At 40.9% G+C, this 14870-nt stretch overlaps 2 protein-coding genes across 2 annotated transcripts; one reads left to right on the top strand and one right to left on the bottom strand.

Annotated features, from left to right (window-relative positions):
- Positions 1–800: 800 nt before the first annotated feature.
- On the bottom strand, positions 801–4436 carry GCK72_011532 (uncharacterized protein; the record flags this gene model as incomplete). The annotated part of the gene is made up of 3 exons (XM_053728520.1): positions 801–853; positions 2076–2350; positions 4390–4436. The coding sequence occupies 3 exons, from the start codon at positions 4434–4436 to the stop codon at positions 801–803; spliced, it is 375 nt and encodes a 124-aa protein (XP_053588097.1).
- Positions 4437–13931: 9495 nt separating this feature from the next.
- GCK72_011533 (uncharacterized protein) lies at positions 13932–14489 on the top strand (the record flags this gene model as incomplete). The annotated part of the gene is made up of 1 exon (XM_053728521.1): positions 13932–14489. One exon carries the CDS (start codon positions 13932–13934, stop codon positions 14487–14489), a length of 558 nt encoding a protein of 185 aa, XP_053588098.1.
- Between the last annotated feature and the right edge of the window lie 381 nt (positions 14490–14870).

Consider the following 14870-nt stretch of genomic DNA (forward strand, 5'->3'; position numbering starts at 1 on the left):
AGATAGCTTAGAATGTTTTCTAGAAGATATCGGTTACTGAATACTTTTGCATACAGTATTTCAGTTACAGAGTTCATGGCAGACATTTCGACAGAGAAGAAGGGGATCAATACAGAACGGGAGAAAGAGAGGAGGAAGAATGAGACAATGTGAGAATGGCCACAGTCAATCTTATCTCAACAATACCAATACCAGTTTCCCACGGTACAGATGGATATTTGAATGACCCTTTGACACCCAATTACAACCCTTTGTGTGTGTGTGTGTGTGTGTGTGTGTGTGTGTGTGTGTGTGTGTGTGTGTGTGTGTGTGTGTGTGTGTGTGTGTGTGTGTGTGTGTGTGTGTGTGTGTGTGTGTGTGTGTGTGTGTGTGTGTGTGTGTGTGTGTGTCCCTCGTTCATGATGTATTTATTGATCGAGTCCCTCATCTTTTTGTCAAAAGCTCCGTTTTGAATGAAAATATGAGAAAAATCAAAAAAACTGAAAAAAATCGAAAAAGAGCAAAAAACAATATAGCAGTAGAATTTCGGCTCCAATCCTTCCGGTCGTCTCTCTCCGCGGCATAAATTTCACGCGCTATCTCAAAAAGTGTTCTACATTTATCAACTAACGCCTGATCCTCCAGATCCTAAATTTATCTAGAGAGAAAAAAACCCCCCGAAAATCCCCAGAAGCCCCAAACTGAGTCCCATCTTGGCCCCATAGCGAGGCACTCTATCCGTCTCCCCGCAGACTCTGTCCAACAGAATCTTCGCGCAAAAAAGAAATAATAGAAAAATGATATAATAAACAGAAAAATTATCAAGTCTTCTTCTTTTTGAATCGTTGGAACGTTGAGTTTGCGTCTTTGGAACCTGAAAAATCGAGTACAATTTTTTCAAGATTTAGAAGCCTAAAACTACGTTTTGAATAGAGAAAATTTCAAAACATCTCAAAAAAATTGGCTAAAAATGGCTCAAAATTGACATGACCTACTTTTGGGGTTCTAGCCTGCCAAAACTCCGGCATCAAGATCTGTTTTTGTGTTTTTCTCAATCAGCACGTTGAGACAATTCAGAAAAGTACAATCATGGGTTTGGAATAATTCGAAATTCGACTCTTCTGCGCCTTTAAAGCACCGTGACCTGGCGATCTTCCCGACGACACCCAAATCATTCCAAACCTAGTCGTCTTCATACTTGCAAAATATCGGCCCTTTTTTTACTCCGGCCCGGCCCGGAGTAAAAAAATAAGCACAATTATTTCACAAAATTTTTCGAAATTTTTTGAAATTTTCATCAAAAATAGTCCAAAATCCTATGTACACTTGAGTTTTATCGATATGAAACATATAAAATTCGACTTTTTTGCGAAAAAAGCAAAAAAAAATTTCAAAAAATTCAAAATTTCAAATTTTTGTACTGTGACCCGGGCCGGGCCGGTGAAAATTTTCAAATCAACCCGGCCCGGTCCGGCCTGTTGCAAGTATGGTCATCATTAAACTTTTCTGAACCGTCTTAACGAGCTGATTCCAAAATCAACAATGAGAAATCGGCGTGGCTGAGATTTGGTACACTAGAATCCCAAATTGTTTTTCTTGAATTTACGAGAACCAGACCCACGTCAAAAAGCAAAGTTTCTACCGCAACTATCCCGATTGTTTGAATTTTCAGTTATTCTGTTTCAAATCACTGTCAAGGACTAGAATGCCATGTTTTAGGGTTTCTAAAGCCCTGAAATCTGGTTGCTCCTAATCAAAGGTATTTCCAAATACCGGTTATCCTTAAAACATGCAATTCTACTTCAGTAAATTGAAGCAAAATAACTAAACATTTCAAACATTTGTGTCAAATTATAAAGAATAATCTTATTAGAAACTTCTCTTTTTCGAGAAAGTCATCAATTATTTCTGAAAAGAACAGTAGTCCGTCACAGTTACCGTAAAACTATAGTTACCTTCAAGAACAAGTCACCTCATAATACTCGACCCTTAAACACATCATTCTACAGAACTCTACTAATGGTGTCTAGAATCTCAAATAAAATTATATATTTTCTCTCTACAGTCTCTTTGATTTTCTGCATATTACTACTGACCTATGAATTTAGCGAATCCCATCGAATAAGAGATTGTAATCTTTCCGAATAACCAAATAAACGGACGAGCAATCGGCTGAGAAATGGCTTCTGTCCATCCGGGTGTCCTCTTAATCAGTGCGTACAACTGATTCTGTGCTTGAACACATCCCAACTCGATACCGAATAACAAGAAATAACCGAGATGATATCCGTGCCAAATTGCCAAATATGTCAGAGTGATCACATGAGATGCGAGTTTGTTGTTCAGCCAGCGGAGACGGCGGTGGATGTGACTGAAAATAGAGAATAGTTATGCAGATATGGGATAATTTGGAGGGAGGGGCGGGGTGATAGCGATTTTCAGCTCAAAATTGACATTTTCTACTGCAAATGTTGTCTGAAATTAAGTTTTGAGGTGAAAACTCCACTTTTTTATAGAAAATATTCCAAACTTCTCATTCAGAAAGGTCAATTTTACGCTGAAAATTGGTGTTTTCGCTCTAAGAAACAATATTTAGACATATTTTCGGAGCAAATTGTGCATTTTTCCTCAAAAACCTATTTTTCGCGCTGAAAAATGTCGTTTTTCATTCCAAAAAGGGGGTAACATTAAAAGCTGACGTTTTCCGACTGAAAAATGAACATTTTAATGTCAAAAACTCGTATTTTAATTTATTTCCATTCACTTTTTGGCAAAAGTGTCCGGTTCTCAAGTTGAACTTTTTTTCAGATTTTCCAGATGTCTACAATTTGCCTTTCTGTACGTATTCTCACATGTTTTTTTCGCACTGCATCCACAAAATGGGCCGGGCGCCTGCCCTACCCCGGCACTTGTGGTCATTTGACCCATTTCATTGGCAAAATGCCGAGATTTGGTACAACGCGCGACATTCCCCTCAATTTATTTCTTCAGATTTAGCTCTAAAATTTGCCAATATACACATTTTTATACTATTATATTATTTATTTGTCAAATTCAAATTTAAATATCAAAATATCAAATAAAATTTCAGTAATTATGGAAATAAAATATATAAAATACCCTAGAATTGGTCAAACTAGGAGATGGAAAATAAGAATACAGTAGAAAGAAACAGTTTTGCATGAAAACTACAAATATACAAATTACAACAAAAAATCTGAAGTAAATTCGAAAATTAACAGAGCCGAAAAGTGGAGCAGCCAAACCACGTAGCTGATGGTTGATGATATTGTTAAATTTATTCATTGTTGACCTGAAATTTGACAAGATTTTTTTTAATACAAAGAAGAGTGTTGACAGTCTCCTGGTCCTCGAATCAGGTTTCTGTCCCACTCCAAACTAAAATGTAATTCGTACCACTAAATTATTTTAAATTAGATTATACTTATTACGTATTTCACTTTCTGTTAATTATCTTCTTTTTGTCCTGCCTCTTTAACCCCATTTCAGGCGGAAGTAATATTCCATTCAATTCAAGTTGCCGCCAAAGTCTTGCCTGCGTCTCTTCAGTCAAAGGCGCACGCTACTTCCACGTCAGGTCTCACCACGCTCCGTACTCGACCGACTCCCCTCGACTGGCCTGAAGCCTTTTATAATTTAGTGTTCTTTTGTTTTTTTTTGTGTTTTAAGTGTGCTATTTTAACCGGTTTTATTGTAATTTTTGTAGAAGTAGTTGCAGAGCGTTCAGACATTCTTCAAAAGTATCCTTTACGTGTATCAGATACTTGCAGAGTCAGCCCTGTGTTCCCTCAATAACTATTTTTACACTATTCTTTCTTGTATTGTAAAGGGAGAACCCATACTTGTCAAATCACGGGCCGGCCCGTGTGAGCCTGGCCCGAGCTGGCCCGGGCCGGGCCGGGCCCGCTGAAAATTTCAGGGCCCGGGCCGGCCCGCAGGGCCCGCAGCAAAAAATTATTTTTGAAAAATAGAATTGAAAGTCTTGGAAATTAAATTTTTTCTTCGGTTTATACTAAATCGAGGTCGGGGGATTCGATAAGACTACTTTCAGAAGCCTCCAGCAAGTTCTTGATCCTGATTCTGATCATCGGCTGATTATCTCAGAGACTTTGAGAGGCTCAAAGTTTATAGTGACAAAATAACTTATTCTGACAATTTTCGTTTTCACTTGTTGTCATTTTATAATTTCTAATCAATAATATGTTTGCCATGAAGTAGTAAACGAAAAAACAATGGGAAAACGACTAAAAATTTTTTTTTCAATATTTTGACGGGCCGAACGGGCCGGGCCGGAAGATTTTTTTAGCGGGCCCGGCCCGGCCCGTGACAAGTATGGGAGAACCGAATAGGTTTCTTTCAATGCGGCTCCTCGCGGGACACGCTTTTTACCCTATAATATATCGGTTCTTGTAAGTCAGCACATCGGTCGCTTCCATTACCTCTGAACCACATAAATTGGAAGTAGAAATAGGGCGCATGTTTCCACCCCACTCGACACATTACCGGCGGCCTTCTGGAGACAGAAGTGGTGGCCACATTTGGTGCATCTAGACCAGGTTTCTCCTCTTGCGCGGACGAATTAGTTAGTTTGCCTGTATGTTGTCCGAGAAAATCGAATTTTCGATTTCTATGTGCGGATATGTCTCGTGCTCTCCTTGAAAATACAGTTTGAACGGCGAAAACTTCTTTGCAATTCGCAATTTCGGGATTCTCTGTGCGAATTTCTGTGCGACTTTTTGCGTTACTTTTTCGTTTCTCGTCCGTGTTTTTTCGCTTTTTCCCTAACACCCGTTATAGAAAGAGAATCGGCGAAAAAAGCCTGAAATTCTCATTTTCTTTTGAACAATTCTCGATTTTCGTCACGTATTTTTTTGAAATTTTTCTGGAAATCGATCGGATTGACTTCAATAGATGGCTCGTGCCACGTTCGTGTCAGTTGTTGTCGCCCGGCCCCGCTTCCCGTTTATTTCGAAACATTTCGGAAAACCCGATTGAACCGGAAGCGGGCAGAAATCGATCAGAAGTTCTACCGAATGAGTAGCTCGAATTTGCCTACTTTGATAGATTCAAGATTCCGTGAATCTAGAATAGCCCACGGGCGCCCGTGTTACAACTCGTCACTCGTATCCCATGCTGACTTCTCGAAAGAAAACACGGTTATGATACGAATTCTGATGAAATATCACCCGGCCGCCCTAGGAAACTTGACAAGTTACTTTGCTTGTGATTCTTTAGGCGTCAGTTGACGGTCTTAGAATCTCAGTCGAACTCTAAGATTCCGAGTTCAGTAATACGTTGTCATGGATGCAAGTTCTGACGTCAACCCCTTTTTCTAGATGTTTCTCTGACCGAGAATACTACTGATAAGGAGTGCATAAAATGCTTCTTGTCAGAGTATTCCAGGTCGGTTTTTGATTACTCCTATCTTTATTTGATTTTAGTTTATTGAATAAATATGTAGAAATGACGAACGTGTTGAAGAGGTGTCCTACAGAGATGAAACCGTTACACACACAGGAAGCCTACTATTCTCATCGAGAGATGAGAAGGTCATTCCGCTAATACTTTGATATTCCGGGTCCGTACAATCCCTTATCATTAAGTATTATAACAACGTCATGCTCTTTTAGGACCATGGAAGTTTGGATGTCTTCCTCGGATGACGGATTTCGGATGATGATGAAATCTGAGCGAAGGACGCACCGCCTTCGTAACAGTTTGGATGCGTCAGCCTCTAGAGTCCCGCGACTCATTAATTTTTATGAAATTCCGTTATGAAACATTGATATTCCTGGTCTTTAGCTATTTTTCAAGTGAATAATTGCTGCTCACAAGGGAACCTTTTAAGTCGTCCTTAATGCCAGCAAAAACGACCTATACAGGGTGAAAGAGGATGTTTCAAAACCTATAAATCAACTTTCAAAAGTTGCTTCCGTGACCTGTAAGTGCCAGAAATTGCCATCTGAAAATTGACCATTTTTACCATAGATTTGCTTCATTTCGCCCTCTCGCCTCCTCTAAATCCTATCACGTTTGTAATAAACTGCGGCGACACTTTAAAAACGTGATCGGGTGGCGCAGGTGGTTATCGTCTAGGCGGAGGATATTTTTGCGCTGGTTCGACCCCTTCGCCATTTTTTTCTTTTTTTTGTTTGATTTCTTTTTTTTCAAGTTTTTTTCAATGTTTTTCTGGAAGCTATCATAAAAGTCTTTTTTGTACCAGCATCTCTTCTGAATCCCTTTCAATTGATGATTATAAGAGAGATCTGCCGGTAGACGGATGGAGGTGCCGCCAAACTTTTATGATAGCTTCCAGAAAAACATTGAAAAAACTTGAAAAAAAAGAAATCAAACAAAAAAAAAGAAAAAATGGCGAAGGGGTCGAACCAGCGCAAAAATATCCTCCGCCTAGACGATAACCACCTGCGCCACCCGATCACGTTTTTAAAGTGTCGCCGCAGTTTATTACAAACGTGATAGGATTTGGAGAAGGCGAGAGGGCGAAATGCAGCAAATCAATGGTAAAAATGGTCAATTTTCAGATGGCAATTTCTGGCACTTACAGGTCACGGAAGCAACTTTTGAAAGTTGATTTATAGGTTTTGAAACATCCTCTTTCACCCTGTATAGGTCGTTTTTGCTGGCATTAAGGACCACTTAAAAGGTTCCCTTGTCAGATCGTATTTTTCATTGATTTATCACTGAGGAGTGTAAAACCCCTTGTATTAAGATACCTACAGAATGCCTGAGTCGAACAGTGCGATCTCCGGTTACCCGGTGATCGAGTTTAGTCTTCACTCAATTCAATCGCATGGTATTACGTATCTCTCGGTACGCGTCGCTTACGATTTGCTTAATTTCAAAACCTTCTCGGAGGATAGTGACAAGTCTTCACAGGTCAGACAACTACACAGGAAGACAGACAACAACTACGAGAAGTCACTCAACAACAGGAAGAAGTTATACCAGCTCAATTCTTCAATAAGTCAAGGGATTCAAGATTCAAGTCATTTCAACGACATCAAGTCTACAATTTAGGGTTTTGATTTTTGAAATTTTAAGATATTGAAAGATTTTTACTATGAACAATCGCAAACGGCTGTATGTCTGTCTGCCTGTCGCGCCGATCCTACCGCCCTCCTTACCGAACAAATTTTCTTCGAACTTGAACCAAAAGATCAGAAATTTTCACCACTTGGTGCCCGCCTTTTTCATTTTCAAAATTCTACAAACAACCTCGTCTGGATCAAAAAAACTGAATTTCAAGCAAATTTCGAAGAGAGAAAATATGGAGGCGGTCGGCTGCTCGCTTTTCTCTCCACAGAGCGGCGCCTCTTCAGTGTCACGTGGATAAAGGGGAACGCGCCGACCGTCCGATCTGACAAGTTAAGCAACAATGACGACCGTTAGTTGGTTCGGCTCCGGACACAAAATAATAGCGTTTGAAAATAATTTAATTTTTTATCTTTAAAGTGGCCAGCTGTTGCATACACCGTCTGCTGAACTATCAACAAACACCAGATTTAGTGTGTTAGTGTGAATGTCGCCGAGCCCGCCGCCCTCCCTACTGAACCGATTTTCTTCGAAGTTGGACCAAAAGATCAGATATTTTCTCTTAATGATACCAAATTTCTTCTTTCCCGAATTCCGCGACTTGGCGTTATCTGTGTCTATCAACATTTTCATCTCTGCATCGCAAACTTTTTCTAAAGAGAGGAACTCAGACAAGATTCTCCGTGGTAGTGTGGACTACCGTTCGGAATCGGAAATGAGCATTGAGTTCGGAGGAATCGATGGAATTGAAGACACTCAGCTAATGACTCGGGAGTCTGTGAGGAAACGAGATAGGAAGAAGGTATGTCTCTTTTCTTCCAATGCATGCACAAATGGATGATGACTTCAGATGAAAAAAGCAGCCGTCAAACGACAAGCAGAAACCCAAGTCGATCGGGAACACTGTAAACTCGCAGCTGATGCTAAAGCAGTTCTACGATCCCAACAGTCAGATTCAAAGAAGTCGTCCATAAATAGACGCTTATTCAGCCAGAAAGCGAAGAATCGGAGTCAAGAATCTGAAGAACAGAAAACGAGTAGATGTATTTCAATGGCGTCCCGCGCAGCCGCAAAGCGGTCGGAGGGACCTGATGACGTCGTAAAGGAAAGAAGATTATCACCCCGGATTCGAAATGCTGTTAGTCGAGCAAAAGAGATGTTCTGACAACGAATTCTCCGAAATGCTATCATTCGAGGACGGAAGTCAGCAAGCCAAGTAGCTCTTCTTGGAAGCTGCTTCGGGTGCACGACCAGATGTCCACTACATCGGAAGGATGCATCAAGTTTGTCCTCATTGCGAGACGCTATACTTCAAAGCTAAATTTGACTTTCTAATATGTAACTCATCTTGGAAAAGTTGAATTTGATTCTTCTTTTTCAAACGATGACCTGCTTCTTCAGAATAAGCTTCTGAAAGTTCGAAACTCGACGCTAAAATTCTTAAGTCTCATTCTGAATTCATATACTCCCGATTCGACTTGAAAATCAGAATGGGCTGCCGTCCTTCCTCACCAACCTCCATGTGACTCCTGTATAAAAAGAGGCTAATGATGATGATGAGAAGAAGAAGTTAAGAGCCGACGCGAAGAACTTTCTAGAGAATATACGTCAGTCAACTGCAATGGCTTGCATGAAGGCTGAAGCGAATTTGCCCGTCCTTACACATATTGTGTACACAAACAGGTTCGTACTAATATTCTGATTCTGAATATAATCGTCAGATAGCTGCCTCTTAATCTGCTTTTTCCAGGTTTACCACCTGCTGGGAGATCTTTATCCAGCTCCAGAAGAACCTCGGAACTTCGCCAAAACCTTCGTTATCGATACGGAGCAAGCTGCTGCTGAGTTGGCCGGCCGAGAGATGAATTCTTTGTGTTCAAAAGAAACATTCGGAAAGCTAATCGATATTCTGAAACAACATCATCCGCATGCTAAATCATTCAAGATGATGTTTGAAGTTGAAAAAGAAGAAAAGGAGAACGCTGCTCTGGAAAAGAGACCGGAAAGGAGAGTCAAGATGGCATTCCAGATTAGAAGTCAAGACGACCAGAGAAGGTAATTCATAAAATTTTGAAGCATTTTCGTACTTGAAATCTTCAGATATCAGAATCCAACTGCTGATGAAGTCTCATCCGTTTATGTAGGAGATGAAGAAGAGATTACTGGAAAGAGAGAAGGCACGGTTCATCAGAAGAGTGGGAAGCTGCAATCTCTCCACGTCATCGACCCAAACTGCGATCCGATGACGTATCCTCTTCTTTTCCCAAAAGGCCAGATGGGATGGCATCCAAATATTCCATACGCCAAGAAGAAAGGAAACAGAGTCAATGTCACCATGTGAGGGTTCTACGCTTTCAATCTACATGTCCGGAAGACGTTTCGCGCACTTTTTCGATCTGGAAAATTAAAAAAAGAAAAAGGACCAGTTGGAGTACTGTGAAAGGGTCTTCGGCCTCTTGGTCCCTTCTTATTCTATCGCCCGAGTCTCCGTCACTCTTGTGGGACGTGCTACATGCGTGGGGCCACTTGAGTAAGAGGGACGAGGGAGGAAAAGGCACGCGGTGCCACGCCTCACAAGAATTACATCTTCTATTCAGTTCCATAGAAGGACGGAGGGAGCCAGCCAGGGTTGGGAAATTCCGGGCAAATAAAATTTTTTTTTTTTAATTCCGCACAGTCTCCCAGACTCCGAGTAAGAACTGCAAGGAAATTTTTGATCTACCCTCATGAAATGAAAAATTTGAGAAATTAGCAGGTCTAAAGCGTTATTACTTTAATTTTTAGCGTAAATCTCAAGGTCAGAAATAATAAAGTTTCAGTTTTAGAATTATTCAGAAATCATTATCCACTCATTCAACCCAAAAAATCCTGGTTTCATTTATTTTTTCAGGTCGAAATCGCAATTTTTCATTTTGATTTTGAAAAAATCTACGGGATTTGTTCATTTCTCAATATTATCCTACGAATGATATCTCAAAACGTGCTCCGAAGATTTGTCCACATTTCTGTAGGACGGTTTTTCAATTTGCTCATTAGTTTTCGAGAAATCGATCAAATTCCGAATTTCTTTCAATTCTTTGTTATTTTCTCGAAAACTAATGAACAAATTAAAAAACCGTCCTACAGAAATGTGGACAAATCTTCGGAGCACGTTTTGAGATATCATTCGTTGGATAATATTGAGAAATGAACAAATCCCGTAGATTTTTTCGAAATCAAAATGAAAAATTGCGATTTCGACCTGAAATAATATCTGAAACAAGGATTTTTTGAATTAAATAGTTGAATAATGCTCTCAGAATAATTCTAAACCTGAACTTTTCTTACTTCTGACCTTGAGCTTTACGCTAAAAATTAAAGTAATAACGCTTTAGACCTGCTAATTTCTCAAATTTTTCGTTTCATGATGGTAGATCAAAAATTTCCTTGCAGTTCTTACTCGGAGTCTGGGAGACTGTGTTCCGGGAAAATTTTTCAGCCGGCCCGGCCCGTAATTTCCCAACCCTGGAGCCAGCCCATCTGGAGCTCTCTCCGCCTTCCTTAATAAACACATTCGACTGTTAACCATTGTTTTCTGTATGTTAGACGGAAGGAGCAGGCAAAGACTTTTCTCCGTTTACATGAAGGTTCCCACCTTGTGAGAACTCGAGCCTTTATCTTTATATAAAGGTTCACGGGTCTCACTAGTTCGGGAAATTGGTCATTTGCCACTGCAGAGCAACATCGCTCCACTCTGCAGGTTGATCAATCCTTGTTCTAGTTGGAATTCTAAGTGCGCCACTACCGCTACACCAATGGGTCACTACCACCTATTATTCCTATCTCACCATTCCATCCCTTACACCATCTCACTTCCCCAACAGCTATGATTCCCATCTATATATTCTCGTCTGGTTATATGTCTTCTATCAGTTGCTACAAGTTCACAATTTACAATGTGGATTTTGTGTGTCACCAAGGAAACAAGGAAATATCTTCAAATGCCGACAATTGCTTTTCAACTCAGTTCCACCACGGCCACTCATGGGTTGGTTCCCCATTTATGCGGATTTAATAATTTTGATATTGTAAGACCTACGAAGAAAATGTCCCGTAAGACCCTAATTGAGCAACAAGAGATTGCAGTATTTTTAAACACCCCCTTTCAGTTTACTAAATCAGTTAATATATATTCCTTGTTCGAGCTTAAATTAATTTTTCTTTCTTTTAAATTGTAAATTCACTTCCGTATACTCCAAATTTGAATCTGAAGCTATGGTCTACTTTGACATGTTCAACAAAATGGAGGCAATGAATGAGGATCTCAGAAAGTGGATCAAAAGATCATACACCCGAGTTCATCGATATGGACAAGTCTTCGACCATGCGATGTGCAAGAAGTTAGGAGAGCAGATGAGGTAGTTCCTCAACAAGGAGCAAGCTGAATTCATAGATGCAGTTCTAAAAGCACTTGACCTCGGCGGTCTATTCTTCCTAGATGGCTCAGGAGGCAGTGGGAAGATATGTCTACAACTGTTTTGCAAACATCATCATGGGAATAAAGAAAAAGATTTTGACAATGACCTGGGTCGGTATCGCGGCCGATCTTCTTGCAAACGGCAGAACAGTTGCTTCAGTCATGAAACTTATTTGGCTAATAACAGTCGTCTCAAAAGCTGGATTTGATCCTTGCGGAGATGTACTTATTCAGGACATCATCCGGATCCGGCGGACCGCTTGGTTATGCTCCTCCAAGTTTTTCAGGTTCTCACTAAACAGCAAACAATACGAACTTCCAACCTTGAATATATCGACAGAAGGTAGCATATGAAAGTGAAAAAACATAATTAAATAATGTGTTTTACAGAAATTTTCTGACGAAGTCTACACGTTGACAACAAATCGAGCACACCAGGAAAATACTTCAAAAAATAATTGTATTTAGTTGTTTTTTTTTGTATTTTTTGAAACTTATACTTTTTTATGTATAGTCCTTTTAGTGAATAAATTGTAATATATGATATTTCAGCTGTTTTTGTGCGCGAAAAATAAATCAATGAAGCGATCGAGGGGTTCCATGCGGTCCGTGTCAGAAGTTGGTCGGAAGTTGGTCGTATCTTGGTCGGCTTTAGCAGCGGTCTTGTCCAGAATCCGACCAACCTCCGAGCTGAAGCCGACCAACTTCCTGTTGCCAAAGTTGCCGGTGACTGCCGAGTAATCGTGTCGGATTCTCCGCTTCTAATGATTATGATTTCTAAGAATATGACTAGACGTGGTTAAGATTTCTAACAGGATTGCACGGTTTTTCTTCCTGGAATCCCATTATCACGATCTAGAAGTGGGAACTTTCTAAATCCTTTCTAGTCCTCGGACACTTTAAGTAAAGTACATTCATTCGGTACATCTGATATCGAATTCCTCGTCAATAGACAATATTTGGTGCAGATGTGGTAAGTACAGATAAACAGCCATCTTGGAAACGAGATGGTCCGATTCAAACACCCTATGTCTCTAGTTCAGTTCTGGTGAAAGCCGGTGAAGCCGTGTAGTCGTGAGAGGTTGACAGCATTGACTTCTGTAGCCAAAAATTCCCCCCAGCCACTTCATTTCTTGGATTCTAGTATTCAGCCTGTGTCGACTCTCTGGAAGGCGAAGGTTTTTCAACTTCCGGAGTGATGGTCAATGAATTGGTGAGATATAACGAGATTACTGTTGAATAACATCTATTTAGGATGAATTAAGTTAGAATTAGACGTAATTGTAACTTGGTCGTTCTACCAAGGCAACGTCTCGGAGCTCATCTGACTTATCTGTCTATTGAGCACAGCTGAAGCAACAATCGGAGTTGTGTTGTGTAGCCTGCATTTCAGCTTCGAATGTAATCAGTTCGTGGATGGACGTCAGGACTCATCCAAACAGGAGCGGACTACTTAGCGTTTTGTTTCTCTGTGTTTTATCTTTCTTTAGTCTCACTATCCGGTCTTCATTCTCTTTAAGAATACATATGAATTTTGTTTCGACTCCAACCCCTTTTTGCGAACAAAAACCATGTCTGGTACCGAACAACCAACCTCGCGGATTGACCCCTCGTCAACATCTAGAGGAACCGCCGCAAACCACAACGTGATTCAACGTCAGCCCTCAGCCAACTTTCAGAAAGCTCAGAAGAACGTCAAGACCGCGATCACCCGCTCTGCTGGTATTAAAACCGAAGAAAAGGCACAACCTTTCATCGTCGACCCGTCGGCCAATAATGCTCTAGGACTTAAGACGATCAACGACTTGCGATAGAAGTTGACTGACATAGCAGGAATGATCGAAACGGACACTCATTTCGTTGAATTCGTCAAGAATGCCTAGGAGCTCTTGTCCGACAAAGAACATCAACGTCTACGCGAAGTGGCTAAGACTCATCTCGACTAGAAACCACGGACCGAAAACTTGCCGATCATTATGAACGCCATCAAGAAGCCCACGAAAAGCAGAATTTTCACAATGATGAAGAGATATTTCCCACGGAAATCGCAGATATCTCGGAGGATGTGGAAAATTCACCCGTTGAGGAGGAAGAACCATTCGTAGAAGACAACTCTAATGTGGAAATGCACCCACCGTTGACGACATCTACCACTCACCGTTGACGACATCAAGGAACGCAATCGTATTCAACACCCCTCGACTGTGGGATTCAACAACTCCGGTCGAACGCAAGTTCCTCCTATCGAAAATCACGAAGTCTCTAGTTTTCTTTCGTTCAGAGCGGACACAAAGGCGGCGTCATATGGACAGCCGATGGTGTGCCCGGTCTGTAAGGATGGTCATGAGCTTTTCGACTGTAATAGCCCGAAGCTTCCGGCCTATTTGGCAAGGAACGATCTATGCATTCATTTTTCGATGTGATGCTGTTAACTATCTTGGAAAAGAAGCTTGTCGGAGACGCAAAGGGCTTCTACTGCAAACTCAGTAGTCTTCGTGAGTCAATTGAAGTTATCTTGAAAGATCTTCGACGCTTTTTTGAAACCGATACTTTGGAGATTGCAGAGCGGTTCCGTCAGCTTAGTTTCCACGAGACTGATTACAAACGTGCTGCTCGGCAGCTTCAGGAGAGCAGAACGCTTATCTCATTAGTACGCAGATTCTTGGAAAAGTTACCGGGGGAGATGATTCGTGTTATCAGACTGTTATTTGACGACGGTTCGCAGCCCTTGGCAGACGACATCATCGATAAATGTGACCGTTTTTTAAACAATCAGGTTTTCGTTGATCGATACCGAGCTGCTAAAGTCTTTGAGAGGTTGAATGAGGTACCGGAAGAGTCAGTAATGAATATGTCCGTGATCTCGAGTGAACCAACGAAACTTAGTGAAAATTTCGCTCGTGTCTGCGTCTCCACATTACGCTATTTGCATCATTGGTCTCGCTGCGCCCCGACATACAAGAAACGAGTGCAACCGTAGCCGACCAACAACAACCTGGCCTAAATCATAATTAATTCAGTATTCTAACTTTCTCTTTCTGTTAGATTATTTTTGTTGAGTTTTCCCCCGTTTTATTGTAGATTTGTTGGAAAAGCCGAAGTCGAGTACTCGGCAAATTCCTCGGTGATTCAGCGCCAGATTCAGTCTGTGTCTGGGAATCCAGATATCCGAGAATGTGTTCAGAAGAGAATGAAACTGTTGGGAGCTGATCAAAGTGCGAATCTGGGTAAAAACCAACAGTAACAACAACTGAATTTAACTGAATTAATTGATGGCTGGGTTATCACAGTGGTCGTTGTCTGCATACACTTCGATGATGTTCCAATGCTGTTGCAGTAGTAACATGGTTTTGACGAGAGG

Source organism: Caenorhabditis remanei, chromosome III, assembly GCF_010183535.1.
Source record: "Caenorhabditis remanei strain PX506 chromosome III, whole genome shotgun sequence".
NCBI lineage: Eukaryota > Metazoa > Nematoda > Chromadorea > Rhabditida > Rhabditidae > Caenorhabditis > Caenorhabditis remanei.